General features: G+C 39.6%; 1 protein-coding gene across 6 annotated transcripts in view; it reads left to right on the top strand.

Annotated features, from left to right (window-relative positions):
* Nucleotides 1-15,738, top strand: part of Ankrd30a (ankyrin repeat domain 30A) — a 65,034-nt gene extending 49,296 nt beyond the window's left edge. For 5 of the 6 annotated variants that reach the window (XM_013110433.3, XM_013110430.3, XM_013110432.3 and 2 more), the window contains 9 exons: nt 291-361; nt 908-1,001; nt 2,887-2,999; nt 5,910-6,039; nt 8,042-8,332; nt 8,889-9,103; nt 10,132-10,360; nt 10,877-10,922; nt 14,004-15,738. In XM_013110433.3, the coding sequence (XP_012965887.2) occupies nt 291-361; nt 908-1,001; nt 2,887-2,999; nt 5,910-6,039; nt 8,042-8,332; nt 8,889-9,103; nt 10,132-10,360; nt 10,877-10,922; nt 14,004-14,137 (1,323 nt within the window). In that variant the 3' untranslated portion in view covers nt 14,138-15,738. Of the gene's footprint in view, nt 1-290; nt 362-907; nt 1,002-2,886; nt 3,000-5,495; nt 5,632-5,909; nt 6,043-8,041; nt 8,333-8,888; nt 9,104-10,131; nt 10,361-10,876; nt 10,923-14,003 lie in introns of those variants that run through there. The other variant, XR_001196216.3, reaches the window with a different exon arrangement.
* The last annotated feature ends 7,486 nt before the right edge of the window (nt 15,739-23,224 follow it).

The raw sequence follows: 23,224 nt of genomic DNA, 5'->3' as shown, positions 1-23,224 counted from the left end.
TGTTATCAGTTTGCATATCTGGTAGGGTACAATTAAAGACTTTTCTGGCAGAGCTAGCCAGGCAATAGTAGATTATGGTTTATAAATGGACTGTTAGTCATAGAGCAGACATTGGCAAACTTTTCTGTAAGAGGGCGAGGTAATATTTTAGTTGTTGAGGGTGTAAGATCCCTGTTGACAGCAACTCAGTTTAATTTGCTTTTGCTGCAGAGAACACTGCAGGTCAGGGAATGAGGTGTGCAGTTTTAGAATAGATGATTTGTAAAGGTTTGTTTTATTCTTTATTCCAGTTGCAAGAAGCACAGGATCAACACAGAGAGGCTTTACATCGTGCTGAGAAGATGCAAGACCACCTACAAAAGTACCATTTAAACTTCGTAACTCCAGTGTTTATAAAGCAAATAAGCAATGCAGTGTGGCAGCTGTGTGACTCCAGTGTTTATAAAGCAAATGAGCAGTACAGTGTGGCAGTTCTAATAGTAGTCTCTCTGAAGTAGAGTCTCATCTCTGAGTTTCTTCAAATGCATACCTTTGAATAGGGATATGCAATTAGGAATGTAGCCTGTGCCTGTTCCACAAAACATATTGAAAAAATTATAGTTATCCAATCATCTGTATTTCAGAACCTTAAGAATGTATGTAGGCCAGGCGTTGGTGGTGCATGTCTTTAATCCCAGCACTCGGGAGGCAGAGGCAGGCAGATCTCTGTGAGTTCGAGGCCAGCCTGGTCTACAGAGTGAGTTCCAGGACAGCCTCCAAAACAATACAGAGAAACCCTGTCTCGAAAAAAACAAAAACAAAAACAAAAAAAAAAAGGAATGTATGTAGTGACTCAATTGATTTTTCAGAAACTGTGAGAATTTTTAAATTGCTTTGTAAATATAATTATTTTAAAATGTAATTTTAGGCTTGAACTTGAAAACTCCAAGTTTAAAATTACAATACAAAAGCAATCAGAGAAAATTGAGCAACTTCAGGAAAACCTATCAAGTGTGAATTTGGTAAGTGATCCTCTTCCTGGATCCTTTGATGCTAAGAGGGAGGGTCTGCCTAGAGTTGTACTGTGGGGCTACAATGGGCAGTCCTGCAGTACTGCTGAACATGGGTGTGCCAAGTGTCAGTGTTGTGTTCTGTTCACACTGTTTGTCCTCACAGTACAAGTCCTTCTCTCTATAGAGAACTAGAGAACTTGACTGAGTTTGTAAATTAATGATTTCAGTACTAACATTTTAATAAAAGGACTGTGATAGCCTAGTGATTTGTAATACCACATCTTATTTACACTTCTCTCCATTGGTGAACTTGTGAGTTACCTTTGCCTTTTGGTTAATAGATGTAATGTTACTATGGACATTGGACAATATTGCCCCACTAGTACTTTACAGTAATTTTTGAATTCTAAGAAATTTAAGTTATTTGATCTAGACTTCTGAATTTCTGGTTTCTCTCTGAATTTTTTAGTAATCAAAGACTTTCACTGAGATATTTGAGAGTTAATTGCTTATAATTTGTATTCATCAAAAATGGATACCAAATCATGATACTAGTGCCATCCCCCCCTGAGCTGTTTTCCACTTTGAAGTAAAAGAAAACAAAACAAAAACAAAAGCATAGTTAATGCTAGAAACGATCACAAGATAGATGCATTGGACACCAATCAGAGTTGTTCTCACTGCCGACTTCAGCCATCAAAGCCACACTGTGTGATTCATCCCAAAGGCACATCTACCAGGTAGTCTAGAATATTTATGTTGATTTTTCTTTCCTGTGGCCAAAGAAACACTGAAGAATAGTTTCTGTTTCAATTGATGTTTCCTAACATGATAAGATGTGAGGAGTCTTCTGGAAAAGAAACACTGAAGAATAGTTTCTGTTTCAATTGATGTTTCCTAACATGATAAGATGTGAGGAGTCTTCTGGAAAAGAAACACTGAAGAATAGTTTCTGTTTGATTTGATATTTCCTAACATGATAACATGTGAGAAGTCTTCTGTAAATGAGACTGTTAAAAGATGTCCTGCTATATAGGTGTCTTAAAGAAATGCATTAAGATTTAAATTTAAATTTGCATTTTGTGGGTTTTTCTTCACCCTCCCTCCCTCCCTCTCTCTTTCTCTTCCTCTTTCTCTCTCTCTCTCTCTCTCTCTCTCTCTCTCTCTCTCTCTCTCTCTCTCTCTCTCACACACACACACTTACACTCATACCAAATAAATAATTGTGAACAAAAATTGCTGAAAGATAGCTTTTACCCAATTCAATTAGTAGCCTCTAACTTCTCTAGATATTCATGGTATATTTATGTGTAAAAACTTTAAAATAATTGGCAGTTTAAATTCCAGGGAGGATAATGATGAAAATATAACTTGGTTTGAGCTGTTTCAAACATCTGTCTCTGTATTCCTTTTATGACTTCTGTGACCAGATGCCTGGCGTACACAAACAATTTGAAAGAGTGAAATTACTCTTTTGACTCTTTCAGAAAGCTCAGTCTGTGGTCACTCGGCTGTGTTTCTGGGCTAGTTGTAAGCAGAGTGTCTGGCAGTAGGAGCAGGTGAACGCAGGGAACAGGGCAGACAGGAAGAGGTCATGGCAGGATGCAGCCTCCAGAGACAAACCTCTACTCACTTCTTCCACCTAGGCTCCACCCTTTTTGTCACCACCTGATATTACCATCATATTTTAAATGCTTAAGTCAGAACCCTGATAGTCTATTTGTCTCTGGCAGAGCATCACAGATATACCCAGATTCACCCTAGTTGGCTCTTTATCCAATCAAGTTGACAGTCAAAATTAACCACATTGGCATCGGGTTTATAGATCTATATAAACAGCAACATACACGAACTCCTGCAAAATAATATTTTTTCTTTAAAAATTATTTTAAAGTCTGAAGAGGACAAAGAAAAACTGAAGAAACTTGCTGAGTTGAAAGAATCTCTGGAATATACTTTGGACCAAGAACAGAAGAAAAATGATTCATTAGAAAAAGAACTGACAGAGTAAGGTTTTTATTTCAGTCTCTTCCTCCATTCTTTTATTAATTTACTTTTTACATTTCAATCCCAGGTCCCCCTCTCTCCTCTCCTCCCGTTCCCCGACTCTTCCCCCTCCCCCATCTGCTTCTCAGCCATTCTTAATTGACTTAACAAATTTCTAAATAACAAATTCATTTCCTGTCTGCATTTTCATGATTATTTTAAAATTTACTTCAAAAACTTGCAGTAAAGACTAAAGTTTTTTGATTGCTAAAACATTACTTTTACTCTTTAAAGTTCCTTACGATAATGGTAATGCCTTTGGCATATGATGTCAACTGAACTGTTCATCAAGTTTGAAGTTTCTTTCTTTCTTTTTTTTTTTTTTTTTTTGGTATTCTGAGACAGGGTTTCCCTGTGTAGCTCTGGTTGTCCTGGAACTCCCTCTGCCAACCAGGCTGGCCTTGAACTCACAGAGATCTGCCTGCATCTGCCTTCCCAGCCCTAGGATTCAAGGCATGCGCCACCACTGCCCAACTGAAGTTTCATTTTTGAGCATAATTTTAATCTTTTTCCTTCTTTTATAGTATCCTTTCTGTCACCATTTAGGCATTTTGATATCTTAAAAACCTTTTTGTATTTTTCTTTAATTATATCAGAAATTATATAACATATTTTCTTTCTCTTTTTAGTTACAAAAGTTTATCATGGAGACAAACTATTGTTCCATTGGCATCTCCAATGTGTACATGAGGTTTACACGATATTGAACCTATATTTGAAAAAATTTAAATACACATTCATATATACTATATACTCATCCCTTAGTACTGTTACCAGACTCTTGACAGAGGCCTGACTCTGAGGGTCTCCAAGAGGCCAGTTTAGCTCCTCTTTCCAGTTGACCAAATGCAGGAATTTGTTTGGAATACTCATACTGGAAAGAAATTGGGGTCCCCTGCCATCAGGGCTCTGTGAAGAGAGTCAGGATTATTTTAGAGAAAGATTGGGGATGAGCGAGAAGTATGCTTGTGTCAGAATGGTATCCAGTCGATCATTTTCTGAGGATGCCCTTGGGTAACCTTATCTGTAAGGTGGATGCTGTCTAGAAGTAGCTTTGACTGTTGCCTCAACATGTTTATAGATAATGTCTACTATTCCTATAATCCAGGGTCACTACAGTGAGTCAAAAGTCACAAGGTGAACCAGAGAAAAGGTCATCCCTGAAAGGGAAGACAGAATCAGTTCCCTTGGGTTTAGAGTAATGACTGGAGATTTCCAGGTGTCGCACCAGGGGCCTGGAACTATAAAAGTTGGTATTTGACAGTCTGTCAATATATCTTGTCCCCAAACATCTTAAAAATATCTTATTACTTATGTGTCTTTATAAGGAGGATTGCCAGCTAGCTGTAGATAAACTCTCCTTAAATGACTAATATAGCCGGGTGTTGGTGGCGCAAGCCTTTAATCCCAGCACTCGGGAGGCAGAGGCAGGTAGATCTCTGTGAGTTCAAGGCCGGGCTGGACCGACAGCCTCCAAAACAATACAGAGAAACCCTGTCTCGTAAAAAAATAAAATAAATAAATAAATAAAATGACTAATATATCTGTGGATTTGGACAAGAAAATAACCCACATTTCAGGGTCAAAAAAAGGATTAAGAATGAAGGACAAACTTTTATGTGCTTTGAGTTTCCCACTGGACATCCACTGGCCTAAATGAGGTGGGGCTTTCAGTAAAACCAATAAGCCTCTGCTATGGCATGTGCAGGAGATTAGGTCTAGGACTCCCTGCAGATAGCAAAATCCATGGATTCTTGGGCCCCTGAAATAAAATGGTGTTCTATTTGCATTTATCCTATTCTCAACCTCCAATATACTGTCTCTCCTCTCTAGTTACTCAAAATTCCAAATAAAGTATAAATGTTGATTAAGCAATTGTTATACTGTGTTGTTTAGGGAATAATGGCAAGGAAAAGGATTTATATGTGTTTAGTGTAAGTGCAGTTTTTCCTTTTTCAGTGTTTTTAATGCAAAGTTATTTAAATGTGGAACCCACAAGTACAGAGAGCTGATTGCATGTCTCATGCTTACAAAAATATACAAACAACTTAAGTACAGTGAAATGAGCATTTGTGTTTCTGCCATCAGCTCTCCCGTTATTGAAAATAGATTCTTGTCAAGCAGTATTGGCACACATCTTTAATCCCAGCACTTGGAGGCAGAGGCAGGTGGGTCTCTGTGAGTTTGAGGCCAGTCTGCTCTACAGAGTGAGTTCTAGGACAGCCAGGAGTGTTATATAGAGAAACCTTGTTTGGTGGTGGAGGGGAATATAGATTCTTTTTTTTTGTTTTGTTTTTTATACATATATGATATACAATCATAGATACACACACATATATATACACATATATGTATACAGGTGCATGCATGATATACACACGGTACACACATACACATACTAAGATTCTTTACTCATATCCTATGTCTGATTGCAGTTTCCCCTCCCTCTCCTCCCAGTTCCTCCTCACTTCCCCCTGCTATGTCCTCAGTGCTGGTTTGTTTGTGCTTTGTCTTGGAGAAGAGTGCCAACAGGCAATAAAGAGGATTCATATGCCTTCTCCCTGCTTACTGATACCTGGGTTACAGTTAATATGTAAGTGTTTTATATTAACATACTAAAATGGATATAAATGTAGGTATTCTATACATAGTTACAATATTAGCTCTATCTTCCATACATAGCATGAATTTTTCTTCACATTGTTTACATAAGATTTTAATTTCATTAGAATGCTTTCAGATTTTAGGTATACAAATAAGATAGGGTCACAATTTACAAATGTATCTCTTTTATATGATAGAATATAGTATGTTTAAAAAACTATTGAATGTACTCTTTAAAGACTTGACTTATTCTATGCACTTTTGCAGATTTAAGGAACTCTTAAAAATGACCAAAAAGGAATTAAATGAACATGAAAACAGAGAACTTAATCTCAATCAAGATAGAAAAAACAGTCAATTTGAAATGGATATCTCAGTTAATATGCTAATAAACAAGGTAATTTTTAATCAGTTTTGGGGCCCCAAAATAACTTACTTTTAAATAATCTAAATCTCTGGATTCATTGAAGTTTTTATATTGTTTTATTTTATAGACTTGATGTCAATGAAAATTGTATTATTTTCTACTAGAAAGTCATGCTGTTGATCTTACATCTTGAACCCAGGCTGCAGTTCATCATTATATGATACTAAATCATGAGTCCCAAGTCTTTTTATTTATTTATCGGTAGCAGCTTTATTGGGATATAGTTAGCATATCCCATATCATAATCATAGAATAGTATAATCGCTACCACTTCAGAATATTTCTTGCTACATGTCAGTGGAATCACAGTGTGTGTGCTGGCTCCTTTCACTTAACACTATTCAGGGTCCGTCTGTGCTGTAGCAAGATGTCTTCTTGTTGCTGAGTAATGCCCTGTCCTTTGACAGAACACACATTAGCTCTTTGTCACTTACTTCTTCCCCTTTAGTCAGGTATTAGTAACATTGCTATGGACAAGTATAGCTTGCATCTATTTTCATTGTTCCTTGAGTACTCAGGAACTGCAGAGTCATTTGGAAACTGCTAGACAAGTGAGCAGCTGCCACTGCCAGTGCACTTCCAGAGTGGCTGCACTGTGTCCCCACACTGTTGGGGTTGACAGTTTCTTCGGGGCCTTGGTAACACTTCTTTCCCATTGTTTCGCATGTCTCTCCCCAGGCCAGTACCAAATCAAGCTGGGTTCTCAAGGGAGAACTTTCCGGTTATGTTGCATATTGCTACATGCCTTAGGTAATAAGAAAGCGCAACATCGTAGAAGCCCTTTAATTTCATGCCTGTGAAAACATTGTTTTGCAACTAGAAGAAGCCTGTGGCCATTTCTGGCCTTGCTGATTCCCGACACATGTGAAGGTAGACCTGTAGAGACAGGGCCCATTCCCCATTCATTAGCTCTTTTCTTTCTTTTTTTTTTTTTTTTTTTTTTTTTTTTTTTTGGTTTTACGAGACAGGGTTTCTCTGTATTGTTTTGGAGGCTGTCGGTCCAGCCTGGCCTCGAACTCACAGAGATCCACCTGCCTCTGCCTTCCGAGTGCTGGGATTAAAGGCATGAGCCACCACTACCTGGCTCATTAGCTCTTTCTTAATTTAAACTTTTGATTTCTTTCCAGTGTTCCTCTTTTCACTTATATTTGTCTCCAATCTAGGGCACATGACCTACTAACTCAGCACATTTGTATTTACTGCACTGTATTTCATTAATGCATAACAGTTTATAAGATCATCTGAGGATCTCTGCCTACTCTAAAGAAGATTAAGTCTGAGCTTCTGGTTTTTTTCATTGGAAATTAAGCTGATTTTAGAGTTCAGATTTGAATTCTTTCTGTTTCTTTCCTTCCTCCTTTCATGTTTCCTCTTAGGAGCTAGCCATGGAGCCCAAGCTAGCCTTGAACTCAAGGTCCTCCTTTCTCGGTCTCCTGAGCCCTAAAACTACATGTGTGTACCACCAGTCCCAGCTAATCCTCTCTCACCCTGGTGTGTGATTCTTAGGAAAAGCACTAGAGCTCATCATTTTCTTGGCACAGAAAACAAACTAAAGCTTCCTAGTTCAGTAGAATGCAGGAGGCTGGCACTGTGATATACCTTTGGTCCCAGCACTCAAGGAAGCTGAGGCAGGAGAATTACAGTTCAAAGACAGCCTGAACTGCCTTACAAAACATTGTCTCTAAAAAGTAAAAATAGAGGCCAGGTGGTGACAGCACATACCTTTAATCCCAGTACTTGGGAGACAGAGGCAGGCAGATCCCTGAGTTCAAGGCCAGCCTGGTCTACAGAGGAATTTCCAGGAGAACCAGGGCTACACAGAGAAATCCTGTCTCGAAAGACCAAAAAGAAAACAGAAATCTTGTTATAAGAATCATTTCTTATATTTATATTTAATTACAGCTGAACTTAGGTTTGTGGTTGGTTTTATACTGCCTTCTTCATATCAAACTGTAGCATTTTATTCCTGCAGATTGATGACCTTACATCAAAACTGGAAACCGCATCTTCAAAATGTCTACACCTGGGTAAAAAAAATCAGGTTCTTCAGCAGGAGTTGCTGTTGATGAAAACTGTACAGAAGAAGTGTGTGAAACTAGAGAAGAGTAAAAGGAAACTGGAAGAGGAAGTGGGGAGGCTCAGAAGTCACATGGAAGAGAATATGCTGGAGCGCAGTCAGGTGCAGCAGTACCAGCAGGAGGTGGAGGAGCGGGCCAGGCAGGACCTGGTGGAAAAGCTGAAGCAGGTCAACCTCTTCCTGCAGGTGCGCTCTGTTTCTGGGGCGCGCAGTTGGTCTCGCTGCAGATGTGCCCTGCCTGCACACATCAGTGTTTGCTCTGGTTTTTCCTAGGGTTTAGAGGGAGGACATGTGCTTCTTCCTGTGTTCGTGTTCTCCATTGTTATAACTCTTGATCTTCCCTTAGGATCTTTGACTTTTAAAGCTCGTTTGCTTAAAGTATGGTTGCTAGAAGGAATACAAATTGATGTATAAAGAAATTGAGTTTTTCTTAAGTCGTCTGGTTCAAACTTTAAACTTTTAAGGGGACTCTTTTGTTCTTTGAAGTATTGGATTTTTTAACATAGAAGTCATTCAAAACTGGGGATACTCCGCAGTGGTGACGTGTTCAGCTAGCATGCACCAGGCCTTGGATTTGGTTCCCAGGACTAAAATAAACAACAGAAGATGAAAAAGATTGAGTTTTTTTAATTCACATCTGATACAGTTGTTAAGTGTTTAAAATCCCAGCATAAGCATCTTTCACATGAGTAATGACTGGATTGTGATTACTCCTAAAGTATATTCTTCCTATTTGCTGTAGGCACAGGCAGCATCTCAGGAAAACCTGGAGCAGTTGAGAGAGAACAGCAACGCTTCAGTGAGGAGTCAGATGGAGCTCCGGATCAAAGACCTGGAATCCCAGCTCTCCATGATGAAAATTCAGGAAGACTTTGGTAAAATAGAACTAGAAAAATATAAGCAACTCTACCAAGAAGAATTCCGAGTTAGAAAGTCATTGTCGAGTAAACTAAACAAGTAAGTCACGACTTTGAATCTCAGAAAATGAGCTCACTGCTTTATTGTCAGCATCATTTTCCGTGGGACCAGGAGGCTAGCTAGACAATGTAAGACTGGAAATAATGTTGTAAGTGACCCTCAGAACGTTACTTTGGGGCCGTTTATATTCTTTTTGTTGTTTTGTCTTAGTTAATGTGATCTGGGAGGCTTTCAGATAGCTACTTTAGAAGCTTTATAGTGAAGACAGTTATATTGTTGTAGTTGCTTATCCACATTCCCTCAGACAGGAGTGTTAGCAGCTTGACTGAGTTTCTGTTGGGAAGAAAACTTAGACCCAAGGATCAGGTTCTGCTGATCTTCCCCTGGGCACTATGAGCATTTGGTATTTTAACTTTCTTTGATTGTCATCTTTAGTACTTCTCTTAGAGGTTCCTATAAATGAACTACAATGGACGAGATTTTCTAGTCTGTGTAAAGTTTACATGTGAAGCAGGGAAGTGTTAATGTAGGACAGAAGCATCAGCCTAGCACCTCATTCCTGGTGTTGCTCAGAGTTAGTCCTTGGTGTCAGGTGATTGGTTTATCCTGAGTAATGGGAGCAAATACTTGAACTTTTCTTGAGGAAAGTTTTCACTTCATCTCCTAAGGGGTTGAAACATGTTTTAATTATACACAGCGCCGTATCTGTTGTAGTGAAACAAATCAGTCCGCCCGTCCCAGGTAGTGCTTAGCACAGTGCTTCTGATGTCACCCTCAGGAAGCCAATACTGTTACTGGTTAAGCCGTACATCTCAACAGCCATGACGCTCCCTCCTATTTGTTGGAATTACTTATTAGTTACTTTGGAGTTCCTCTAAAAATACGTGCACTTTTTAGAATAATTATAAAGCTGTAATACTCAGTAATTACGTTCTGACAGGTTTTCCATGCTAAGTCACTGTTGAGTTGTATATTCTATGTATTCACATGGCAGCTTTTTAAACAGTCCTTTCTCAGGACCCATTAGGGGCCTTGAGACACTAAGTATCTGCCTTTTGTCTTCACAGGACTAACGAGAGGCTGGAGGAGGCCAGCACTAAACTGCTTTGGGAGGAGCAGCAGAATAGGTCCTTACTAAGCTCTCTTAGTACAAGGCCTGTTGCAGAGTGTCCTTGTGTTGGAAGTCTTCATAATAGTTTGGTATTCAACAGAGCTCTTATTCCAAGAGAAAACATAGTGACTCCTACCTCAAGCCTACAGCCATCAAATAAAAGAATGGAAATATACCTGACCAAAGTTAGTATATTTCTTTTTTCCTTTTGGTTTCAAGTTTCTGACAAAATTCTCACTTTTAATTTAATACATACATGATACTGAGTTGTTTGGTTGACCTGTGCATACTAGTGTCATAGTAATTTATTCTAAAGAAGAAAAATTATTAAAGTTCCTAGAGTTCTCATTTCAACAGGTGCTCACTGCTACTTGATTCAGTGAATGTAGCTAAGCCACTACATTTCTTTAAAATTTATGCTTATGTTAGGTTTTGGAAATTAAATATAGTTGTGACTACAAGTGTAGCTTGAAATGTTACCACACATCTTCTAATGACAATTTTCCTGCAGCATCCTAAGTTTTCTATTTAAACGACAAGAGAACGGGTGGCATCCAAATACCTACATGTGGATATTTATGATTTAGAGGAATCTGGTGCAGATACTGCATATTAAATAAATGTATTATATTACATAAGATTAATTTCTAAATTAAAAAGTTCTGCCTTCTTAAACATTATAAATATTTAATTCATTTCAGCTGCATCAGGAGTTGGAAAAAAGTATAAATAGAGAACTTAAAGAAGGTATGTACCAAAATTTATGAATTAAGTTTAGGTTCACTAATTTACGGAATAAATTATAAATATTAAATGACATCATCTTTCTTATTTGTTGAATAGATTTTTAGTTAATCATTGTCTTACACAGAATTAAAGATGTGAAGCTATTTCTTTCATGGTTTAATGTAGCAAATGTTTATCTCTTATATTTTTGAGAAGTTTATAAGTACACTGTATTGGTATCTTTTCCACCTGTGCAGTTGTGGTAGGGTGCCATGCCTGTGCAATTGAGTTGTTGTTCTCGGGTTTTACAGCCAAGTAACGATGTTGACAACTTTTCTTCCTTGGTAGCTGATATAGTACCTTCTGATACTAAGAACTGGCCTTCAGGTAGGAAGCTTTCCAGTCAGATCCAGTTCAATTTGTCTAGTCCGTTGCCCTAAGATTTCAGTGTCTTTGGCAATATGGGCTTACCTCAACCTCCAAGAGGTAACCAAGGACTATTGGTCTATATTGCTTTGGGAGTTACCTGGACTGACCAACCATTCAAAAAGGGGTTTCTCACGACTATTACTAGAGTTCTTGTTAATCTGTAGTTCTTGTGGTAAGCACTGTCAGCCTAAGTGGTATAACTTCCTTTAAGATTTTGCACACACACACAGCCGGGCGGTGGTAGTGCATGTCTTTAATCTCAGCACTCGGGAGGCAGAGGCAGGCGGATCTCTGTGAGTTTAAGACCAGCCTGGTCTACAAGAGCTAGTTCCAGGACAGCCTCCAAAGCCAAAAAAAAAAAAAAAAAAAAAAGATTTTTACACACACACACACACACAATTTGGTTGTTTATCCAACAACCTTGGTGTTTGTCCCTCTCCTTCTGTATTGACCATCATCCTCCTCCCCAATATTCCATTTTCCACTTCCAATTACCTGTATCCTGCTATTCTCCTTTCAACTTTCCGCACACCAACATGTGGTCCCCTTATACTTTCCTGGATTTTAGTTCCTTTTCTGAGAACTCTGCCCAGATCCATAACCCATTAAAAATGGGTTATGACTCTTGACTCTTCAGTATTTGTGTATTCTTTTTTTTTGTTTGTTTTGTTTTTTTGTTTTTTTGTTTTTGTTTTTGTTTTTTTATTTTATTTTCCAGTTTAAATTTAGATAAGAATCAAGGTTGCTTCACAAGTCAGTTCCAGGTCCCTCTCCCATTCCCTCCCTTCCTCCCGTGCCCTCTTCCCCCCCCCCCCCCGTTATCCCCTCATTTCTCCAGGGAGGGTGAGGCCCTTCATGGGGGTGTCCATAGTGTGTCATTTCATATAGGGCAGGGCCTAGACCCTTTCCCAAGAGTTCAGGGTGAGAGTGCACCTCACATTGTTCTATTGGAGTCCAAAGTCCGTGTGTATACTTGGGATGGGTACTGATCTGCTGCCCAAGGCTCAATAGATTCCCTAGGCCTCCTCACTGACACCCAGATTCAGGGGGTCTTGATCAGTCCCATGCTGGCTTCCCAGGCTGATGCCTGGGATTCAAGAGTTAACCTTTGTCTGGTCAGCTGTTTCTGGGGGTTAAACCAGCCCAGTCTTAATCCCTTTGATCATCAGTCCTCCCTCTCTGATACTGGCTTTCTTGAGTTCAGCTCAGTACTTAACCTAGGGAGTCTGCTTCTTCTTCGATCAGCCACTAAATAAAGTTTCTGTTTCCCAGACTCTCTGGCCATAGGATTGTAGGCTGGCACTCCCCAGATCTATGTCTAAAATCCATATATGAGAGAGTACATGCCATGTTTCTCTTTTTGTGACTGGGTTACCTCACTCAGGATGGTTTCTTCTAGTGTCATCCATTTGCCTGCGAATCTCATGATTCCATTATTTTTTCTGCTGAATAGTACTCCATTGTGTAGATGTACCACATTTTCTCTATCCACTCTTCAGGTGAGGGACATCTAGGTTGCTTCCACGTTCTGGCAATTACAAATAAAGCTGCTATGAACATAGTGGAACAGACATCTTTGTTGTATGAATGGGCATCTTTTGGATATATGCCTAAGAGTGGAGTTGCTGGGTCTTGTGGTAGGTTTATTCCCATTTTTCTGAGGAATCTCCACACTGATTTCCAAAGTGGCTGGACCAGTTGGCACTCCCACCAGCAATGGAGGAGTGTCCCCCTTTCACCGCATCCTCTCCAGCATAAATTGTCATTGGTGTTTTTGATTTTAGCCATTCTGACAGGGGTGAGATGGTATCTGAGAGTTGTTTTGATTTGCATTTCCCGGGTGTATTCTAAATGTTAATTCTCCATCAGCTGTATACTAAGATCCTCTCCTGTTATGTGGGTTTCCTCTTGATTCTTTCTGATGCTCTATGGAAGAGGCCCAGTTTGTCAGTTGTTCCTGAGCAAATTGAATCCTATTCAGAAAGCCCTTTCCCGCATGTGTGTATCTTGTAGGGTACTGCCTATTTTTTCTTCCAGCAGTTTCAGGTTTACATGGAAGTCTTTAACCCATTTGGAGTTGCTGTTGTGCAGAGATAGAGAATGGTCCAGTTTCATCTAATACATGTGGACATCCAGTTTCCCAGCATCGTTTGTTAAAGATGTTTTCTTTCCTCCAGTGTATGGTTTGGGAATCTTGCCAAGTATCAGGCAGCTGTAAATATGTGGTCTTATGACTTGGTTCCAGTGGCCTTCTACTGCCCTGGTCTACATGCCTGTTTGTGTGCTGGGCCGTGCTGTTTTCAGTCCGATGGCTCTGTGATATAACTGTACATGATTGTTGGGAGTGGACCATATCGTCTCATCTTGGCATTCCTGTGCTTGTTACAGTAGCTTAGCACATGATTGCTGAGTAAGTGAATCAACCCAGACACTTGGATATTCACTGTGATAATTAAGTATGCACCTGTGAGCAAGTTAAATTTAGTTGATTGTGCACTGTAGTTACACATACATTACCAGTTCAGTTTCAGCTCTTCTGCTGACATGTGCTTAGTTAACTGTGACATCTTTGAGATACATGCAAATATGTCTCATACACACACCCACATACATATATGCATATATACATAAATATATCTACGTGCATATATATATATCACCGTTTCTTTCCAGCTACCGCTGAATTGGAATCTGAGTTCTGCAGAGTTTCTCCCCTTGGATCTGCTACTAAACCCGGTCAAGATCTACTATCAGAAGCATCGCAAGACTATATAGACATTTTAAAGAGAAAATACACAATCTGCTGAATTTAAAAAGTGAAAGGAAGGAAGAAAAGGCATGTCAGTAGGAGTAGGACTGTTTGGGAGAAGGACCAAAGGAAGAGAGGACCAGAGAAGATAAGGGTGCAGGCACTGTGTGTCTCAGAGCACTGGATGTGGTGGCAGCCTCACAGCTCCAACCGCAGCACTTGAGAAACAGGCAGGTAGATCTCCCAAGTTCAAGGTCAGCCAGGACCACATGTCTCACACAGAAAAAGAAAGTCATAATGAAACCTGCTCTTTTGTACAAATATATATTAATATATATGGCCTAAAATATATTGTATTTGTTAGACTTTATATATTTTGTCTACTATTAAATATATGACTTGAAAACAGAAGTGAAGAAAACTTGTTTGTCGTATATATTAAAAAATTAATATGTTTACCTGGTGTTTTTGGTGACTTTAAGCAGATTTTACAAGTATTATTAAACCAGTATTACCAAGTTTTACATATGAAAATACCTAAGCCTGTTTCTCATAAGTACTTTGGTGGGATAAAATAGCATATTTGTATTTATACTTCTGTTTGTTTGTTTTTTTATACGAGACAGTGTTTCTCTGTATTGTTTTGGAGGCTGTTGGTCCAGCCCAGCCTCGAACTCACAGAGATCCGCCTGCCTCTGCCTCCCGAGTGCTGGGATTAAAGGCGTGCGCCACCACCGCCCATCTATACTTCTGTTTTTGTCACTACATATGAGCCAAAAGATTTAGCCAGGCATCACTTCAGGATGCAACTGCTTTAGCCATTGGTAACATTTTAATATATTGCAGCCACAGTGTCACCATCAACCCTAGTCTTAATTTTAAGCACTGATTTATAGTTCTTGATCCTACAGAAAAGCACATTTACCTAAGGCTTTTTACCTGTTCTGTTTATTCATTTGCTTGTTCATCTTTGATTTTTTTTTAAACAGTCTTGCCACCATTCTTGACTATTATAGTATTTTTTACAGTTGACAACATCCTGAGTAACTGTGGTGCCACCTTATAATGAGAAGGCTAACACTAATACACCCTGGCATTTAATCCTAGATTCTTTCCAGTTTGACTTCTTGCCTACAGTGTCCTTTAACGAAGACTGAGCCCATTCAGACTCATGGATTCCAGTTACTTACATTTCTTAGACTGCTTCAGTCTGGAGCGTTGCCCACACTTGCCTTGATTTTCATGACCTTAAATCTCCAGGGTACAATTCATGTAGTGTTCTTGAATTGACTTTTCTGTTTCATTATGAGTAAATCATGTTTTTTTTTTTGGCAAGAGTATTACAGATGTAATATTTTTCATTTGATCCTATTATTATCTCTAATTTAGATTTCCCCTATTATAATGTTGATATTGATCGCAAGAACAATTATGTGATGTGTTTTTCCTCTATATATTTACTTTTGGTTTTGTAACAATTATTTTGTGGGGAGGTAATTTGTGACTGTAAATAATTGTTTCTCATCAAACTTACAATGTATTCATTTACTAGTATTCATGTGAATTAATGGTTCTTCATTTTACTTAATGAGTTACAACATGTTGATAACATTTTAAATTATTTTTATATTTTAATAAATTAAATTTTTGAGAATTCCATACTTGAGTGCTATATTTACATCATTTCCACCCTTCCCTTTCTCCCTCCAACTCCTCCTATGTCCCTCCCAACTCCCTCTCAAATTCATGGCCCCTTTGTTATTTTTATATACATATACACATGTATAAATGCACCACGCATACCCTATCGAGTCCATTTAGTATTATTCCATTGTACATGTGTTCTGGAGCTCATAAATGTCCTATTTCAGTAATTGATGCACTATCAAAAATTGTTTTAAGAATAGTACCAAGAAACCTTGGTTATTACCATTTGTTTCCCAAATGTAAACACTTGTTTTTATCCTTCCTTTTCTCTTCCTCTTTCAAAATAGATGCAAATAAGGGGACAGAAAAGAGCATTTTTTTTTCTTGTGAGTTGCAGACGTGACACATTTATTCCCAAATACATGTCTTTTAAAAACAGGAGTGAGTCAATCATACATACCTACAGTGGAATAATCAGAGTCAGGAAGTTCAGTATTTAGTCTGCAAGCTTTATTTCAATTTTAACAGTTATCTCAATATGTCTTTTTTATAGCCAGAAAATTTAGAATGGGATTTTGTGCCCAACTTCTCTCTATGCTGTGATTATTGTCTGGCTTGAGCTTGCAAAGGTCTTGTAACATGCTAGCATGATTGCTGTGAATTCACCTGTTCAACTGCCCTATTGTGTTGGGGAAACACTTTTTTGGTGTTGTCCACCAGCTCTAGCTCTTAAAGTCGGTCTTTCTGCCCCCTCTTCCACGAAGATCACAGCCATACTTAGGACTTAGCACACCACATCCAATATTATTAACACATTGACCAGCTGAGGATTTCTGTGGTAATGGCTATCTATTGCAAAGAGAAGCTTCTCTGGTGAGGGCTGAGAGATTGGGTTCACCCCTAGGCCCTATGACCTACCTCGTTGCAGGTTTTGGGCCCCTCCAACAGTGCCAGGTATGGGTTCTCTCCCATGAAGGATCCGATCAGGAAGTGGTTGGTTACTCACATAACGTGTGTGCCGGCATTGCACCAGTGAGCTTGTCTTGCCAGCCCAGTCATTGTAGGTACTTTTCTCCTTCAGTAGAGTGTGTAGCAGCTTCTAGTCATCAAGGATGAGCCTTGCAGATGAGCACCAACTTGATCTCCTCACGTCCAGTGCTTCAAATATGTGCTGTCTTCAGCAGCAGGGTCTTACTGTCACGTTCTGGAGGACAGCCAAGAATATCGGCAGAGGCCTGTGATGTGTGCCTAGTGGCTCTATATGGCCCATTGGCCAGCAGCTCAAAAAGAGGCAACCCTTGCTGGTGCTGGAGATTGTATTTGCTAGCATGAGTTTAGGTAGCTCCAACAGTAGTGGGCTTCCATGTGGCTTTTTCAAAAGACCTTAGTGTTAGTTATCCCTCCCCATATTCCATCCTCTACCCATTCTCCTAGCCCCACCCTAATTTAACACTTCCTATTCCATTATTCCCCTAGATGTTCTTTGTTTTGGGGTTTTTTTTTTTGTTTTTTGTTTTTTTAGACAGGGTTTCTCTGTATTGTTTTGGAGGCTGTCCTGTAACTCATTCGGCTGGACTTGAACTCACAGAGATCCACCTGCCTCTGCCTCCTGGATACTGAGATTAAAGGTGTGCACCACCATACCTGACTACCATAGATGCTTAAGGCTATTACATTATTCAGTCATCTATGTTTCTAAAACTCAGATTATTTCCAGGGTTAAGGATGTAGAAATGTGGCATTTTTTTCCAGTGTGTGAACTCTGAAGTGTAGTTAAGACTGACATGTCATAAACATTCATATTATTTTATTCATATGACTTTCTTCTTACATATGACTTATGGTGTGCAGTGAGGTTTGATTTTTTTTTTTATTTTGAGATGGGTTTCTCTGTGTAACAGCCCTGACTGTCCTGGAACTCACTTTGTAGATCAGGCTGACCTCAAACTCACAGATATCCACCTGCCTGCTTCTGAGTGCTGGGATTAAAGCTGTGCACCACCACCTCCTGGCATGAGGTTGGTTTGGGAGAGAAATTTTTCCCGCATATTTTATATTCATATGGCTTTTCTCCTTGTGTGATTGCTGATGTTTAACAAGGTCTGGTTTACAGTAAAAGATTTTTCCACAAACATTACACTGACAAGATTTCTCCCCTCCCTGTGTGAGTCCTGTGATGTATTGTGAGAGATGATTTGTGACTACAGTTTTTATACATTCTCTGCTGTAAACTAGGTCCTGACTTCACATAGAAGTATTTTCCACATTCGTTATATCTTTTCTTCTGGGTAGATTCTCCATTGTACAGTTAGAGCCGACTAAGGCAAACTGTTCTTCTGCATTGAAAACATTCATAGGGCTTCTCCCCTGTGTGAATTCTCTGAAGGTGTGTGAGCTGTGACTTCTGGCAGAAGGTTGTCCCAAAGTCACTGCCTCCATGTGGCTTCTCCCCTGTGTGTGTTTTATTGTGTTTAGCCGGGTATGGTTTATTGTAAAATAGTTTTCCACATTCACGAGACTCATATGGCTTCTCCCCTGTGTGTGTTCTTAAATGTTGAGAGAGGATTGACTTACGGCTGAAGAATTTCCCACATTCTGGACACACAAAGCGTCTCAACCCATGTGAGTTCTCCCATGTACTGTGGGGTCTGACTTTAGCAGAATGTCTTCCCAGTCATAACATTTGTAAGGTTTCAATCCTGTGTGAATTACCTGATACCTTGTGAGTACTGATTCATGGTAGAAACTTTTCCCACGTACGTTACAAACAGAGAGTTTGTTTCCTATATAAATTCTTTGGTGCTGTGTAAGATGTGAATTTTGACAAAAGGATTTCCCACAGTCTAGACATACAAAGCATCTCCCACCCCTATGTGTGTCCTTTGATGTGCTCTAAGGTGTAAATTCATACAAAACAATTTTCCACATTCATAACATTCATTGGGGTTCAGTCCTCCATGTGTTCCCTGATGTTTGTGGTATCTGACTCTGGTAAAAGTTTTTCTCACATGTAGCACACTGGTAAGGTTTCTATCTTGTATGTGTTCTCTGGTGTTGTATGAAGGCTGACTTTCAGCTGAAGGCTTTCCCACATTGGCTGCATTCACAGGGTTTTCTCCTGTATGCAATCTGATGTTTCATGAGGTTTGACTTCTCCCAGAAACTTTTCTTTCCTGTATGTACTCTCTGATGTCGTGTGAGATATGGTTTCTGCCACGAAGCTTTGCCACATTCATTGGGAGAGACATGATTTGCTCCTAAGTTTTTTTTCAATTTCATTATGGTCACAGTGTTTCATATGAATATCATCATGTTGGGAGCAGTGGACACAATCGCTATCACGATCAGATTATCAAATTCACAATGACTGTCTTCAGAGAAAGATGTCTGAGGGAACAAAAGTGGCGGGTTCTCAGAGAGCAGCCTCCCATATTTATTGCGTTCACAGGCGGGTTCTCAGAGAGAAGTCTCCCATATTTATTACGTTCACAGCCGGTATGCCCTGTGCTCTCACTGCTTTGTGGATTACTCATCTTTTTTTTTCCAGGATGGCATCCAGATATACATTATATTAAAAATATGATCTGTAGCTTGGACCTTTCCATGTTACATAGGAGTTTCATGACCATTGGTTGTAGCCTTATTTTTTAAAACTATTCTCTCTAGTAAGAATTTTCTCACATTTAATGTTGAGTAATAATTTTCCACAGGCATTAAATTCATTAGGATTTTTTTTGTTTTGCTGTTCTTTTTATCTGACAGAGGGTGTCTCTATGTAGCTCTGGCTGTCCTGAAACTCACTCTATAGACCAGTTAACCTTGAACTCAGAGATCCACTTACCTCTGCCTCTTGAGTGGTGGGATTAAAGGCATGCACCACCACTGCCAGGTTCATTAGGATTTTTTTCTTGAGAAATTTTTTCTAATAACAAATTCTGAAATGCTGTTAGAATTAATTCCATCTGAGTCACATTTACAGAGTGTTTTTGTGGAAGAAAAATAGTGTCCAAGTTAAGTGGTTTTCCTATTAACATTACCTTGTTCTTCAATTACCATTTTGTTATTGTATCCCAAGTATCCCAAGGATACTTAAGTTGGTTTTCTTGGCTCTTGTCATTCAAGTGATCAGCTTTCCAAAGCTCTAGAAATAAAACAAATTAATTTTCCCATGTAAGCACTAGCACATCTCTTATGAATTAATATCACACTACAAAAATCTTGGCATAGTTCACTGTGGTTTTCTTCTGTCCAACTTTCATGAATAAGAATGATTGATTGCGCCGGGCGTTGGTGGCGTACGCCTTTAATCCCAGCACTCGGGAGGCAGAGGCAGGCGGATCTCTGTGAGTTCGAGGCCAGCCTGGTCTACCGAGTGAGTTCCAGGACAGCCTCCAAAACAATACAGAGAAACCCTGTCTCGAAAAACCAAAAAAAAAAAAAAAAGAATGATTGATTGCATGTACATAATTTTTCTATTTTGTGGGTTTGTGATGAAAAATAAAAATTACAGAGAATGTGTGGTGTAGAGGAAGGGAAGAAGAGTATGATTATGGTAAGATACACTTTCAAGGCCCAGTGGTGGTGGTGCACTCCTTTAATCCCAGCACTAGGGAGCCAGAGGCAGGCAGATTTCTGTGAGCTCGAGGCCAGCCTGGTCTACAGAGTGAGCTCTAGGACAGCCAGGGCTATACAGAGAAACCCTGTTTAGGAAAAACAAATGAAACAATAAAAGATATACTTTGATTTCCAATGTAGAAGAAATCTAAATCTCTCTCTGTGCCCTTCAAAATTTATAAAGATAAACATGAGAAGGAAGAGCAAATGACATTACCTTTAGTAACTGATGATTTTAGCATAACTGGGAGACAGAATACTACAGTATCATAATTGCTACTAAAAGAATAAAAGTTTAAACATAGAAGAAACTGTCAACCCACATCTGTGAAGTTTGCTGGAGACTGCTCATAACAAAGAGATAATAGAGTCTACAAGTGATGAATTCTTTTGTTGTTTGTTTGTTGTTTTGTTTTGTTTTGAGACAGGGTTTCTCCGTGTTGTTTTGGAGGCTGTCCTGGAACTCGATCTGTAAACCAGGCGGGCCTCAAACTCACAGAGATCTGCCTGCCTCTGCCTCCCGAGTGCTGGGATCAAAGGCATGCGCCACCAACCCCCCAGCATGATGAATTCTTTCTGGGAATTATTACCCTCCCCACAAAGGTTTCTCTCCAAGTTGGAAAATGCTATGTGCTGTCTTGGTCCAGAGGCACCACGTTCTTTGCTGAGCTCCCAGTTGTTCGATCTTCATTTTCCACTTCCATCTTCTCCATCGAAAGAAGGGCATTTGTGTGGTGATGTTTTATTTGTGATTTATTAAAGCTTGCCTGAGGATTCAGAAAAGCAAAGTCAGTCTCAAGCCATAGAGATCAGGTAGTGCTGATACACACCTTTAATCCCAGCAGCCAGAAGCTAGGAGGAGGTGGTGGTACACACCTTTAATCTTAGGACTCAGGATTTAAGAGGTAGACAGATCTCTGTGAGTCCAAGGCCACCTAGATCTACGCGAGATGGATCCAGTCCTAAAGAGAAACAGTTCTCACAAAGATGATCTCAGTACCTGGGACCACACACCTTTAATCCCAGCATCAGGGAGGGAGCAAGGTCTCAGTATCAGACATTCATTCACCTGCCACATTGAGGATAGGAGGGATTCATTCTCCAGTCACATTGAGGATAGAAAAAGTTAAAATGCTTTTATCAGCGGGTGTTATAATGCAGACCCAAGGACTCCACAAGAAACCTCATTACATCTGATAAGTACTTTCAGAAAGTGGCAGGACACAAAACTAACACTGAACTCAAATAACCCTCTGTCTTAGTGTTTCTGTGCTGTGAAGAGACACCATGACCATGGGAACTCTTTTTTTTTTTTTTTTTTTTTTTTTGATTTTTCGAGACAGGGTTTCTCTGTATTGTTTTGGAGGCTGTCCTGGCACTCGCTCTGTAGACCAGGCTGGCCTCGAACGCAGAGATCACCTGCCTCTGCCTCCCGAGTGCTGGGATTAAAGGCGTGTGCCACCAACGCCCGGCCCATGGGAACTCTTATAAAGGAAAACATTTAATTGGGGCTGGCTTGCAGTTGTAGAAGTTTATTCCATTATCATCATGGTGAGAAGCATGGCAGCATGCAGGCAGACTTGGTGCTGGAGAAGGAGCTGAGAATTCTACATCTTGACCTGCAGGCAGCAAAAGGAGACTGTGTACCACACGGGGCATAGCTTGAGCATATGAAACCTCAAAACCCACCCCAGAATAACACACTTTCTCCAACAAGCTACATCTCCTAATAGTGCCACTTCCTGTAAGCCAAGCATTCAAACACATGAATCTATGGGGGCCATTCATAATCAAACCACCACACCTTCCTGAACATAAAAACATGCTGGAAAGGAAATCAGGAAAAATTCATAACTGCCTTAAAAAACAAACAAAAAAACTTGAATTAAACCTAGCCACTAGCCCAGTACTCAGGAGGCAGAGGCAGGCGGATCTCTGTGAGTTCGAGACCAACCTGGTCTAAAGAGCTAGTTCCAGGACAGCCTCCAAAGCCACAGAGAAACCCTGTCTGGAAAAACAAAAACAAAACAAACAAACAAAAAAACCTAACCACTAATAAAGACTTTAAGGTACTGAGGAAAGAAACTGAAGAAAATGCTAGAAGATTAAAAAAAAAAAAAAGGCCAGACATCATGTCTTCTAATACAGGTAAAAACATGAGACCCTTGGAACATTTCAATAGAGAAATGAAAAGAAATATCTTCAGGTAGAAACATGAGGCCCCTAAAATATCTCAATAGAGAAATGAACAGAAATATCAACCGGGCTGGGGAAATGAATCAGTGGGAAAAACATTCGCTGCACAAGCCTTAGAGCCCACGTGTGAATCCTCACAACCCTCAGGTGTGTGGTGTGAGCAACTGTAATCCCAGACCAGAACTACTATGGAGAAATGAGAAACAGAGACGGAGAGTCCTTGGACAATTGCAGGCCAGCTAGCCTGGTGCATCTCAAATAAGGTGCAAGGCCAGGGCTGACACACAAGCTTGTCCTCTGACTTCCACACACACATGTCATGTGATTCTCACACGCAAATGCACACACACTCACATACTCCACAATCTTCTGATACTCAACATTGGTCAAGATTGTCTTAATTGAAATATCAATATCATTAAACTTCACAAAGTGCCCAGATGCTTCACAATTGAAGGAATACACAAATGTTGTGCATTACACAGGAAATAGCTACAGTGACAATGTAGCTACAGTGGTTACATCCCTGTTCAGGGACCGCCACTCCTCCTGACTGAAGCCCACAGTTAACATCTTTAAATGATACCAGTCCCTGGAATTTCACTTCCATCTGAAATAGTTACAATTAGGTGTTATAAAAAAAAGATATGAGTCTTTACTGTGATTATTGCTTACATCTCATCAAGAT

The sequence above is a fragment of the Mesocricetus auratus genome, unplaced genomic scaffold (genome assembly GCF_017639785.1).
Source record: "Mesocricetus auratus isolate SY011 unplaced genomic scaffold, BCM_Maur_2.0 Super-Scaffold_100676, whole genome shotgun sequence".
Taxonomy (NCBI): domain Eukaryota; kingdom Metazoa; phylum Chordata; class Mammalia; order Rodentia; family Cricetidae; genus Mesocricetus; species Mesocricetus auratus.
Note: the sequence above shows the minus strand (reverse complement) of the source record. Positions and strands in the feature narration are given on the sequence as shown.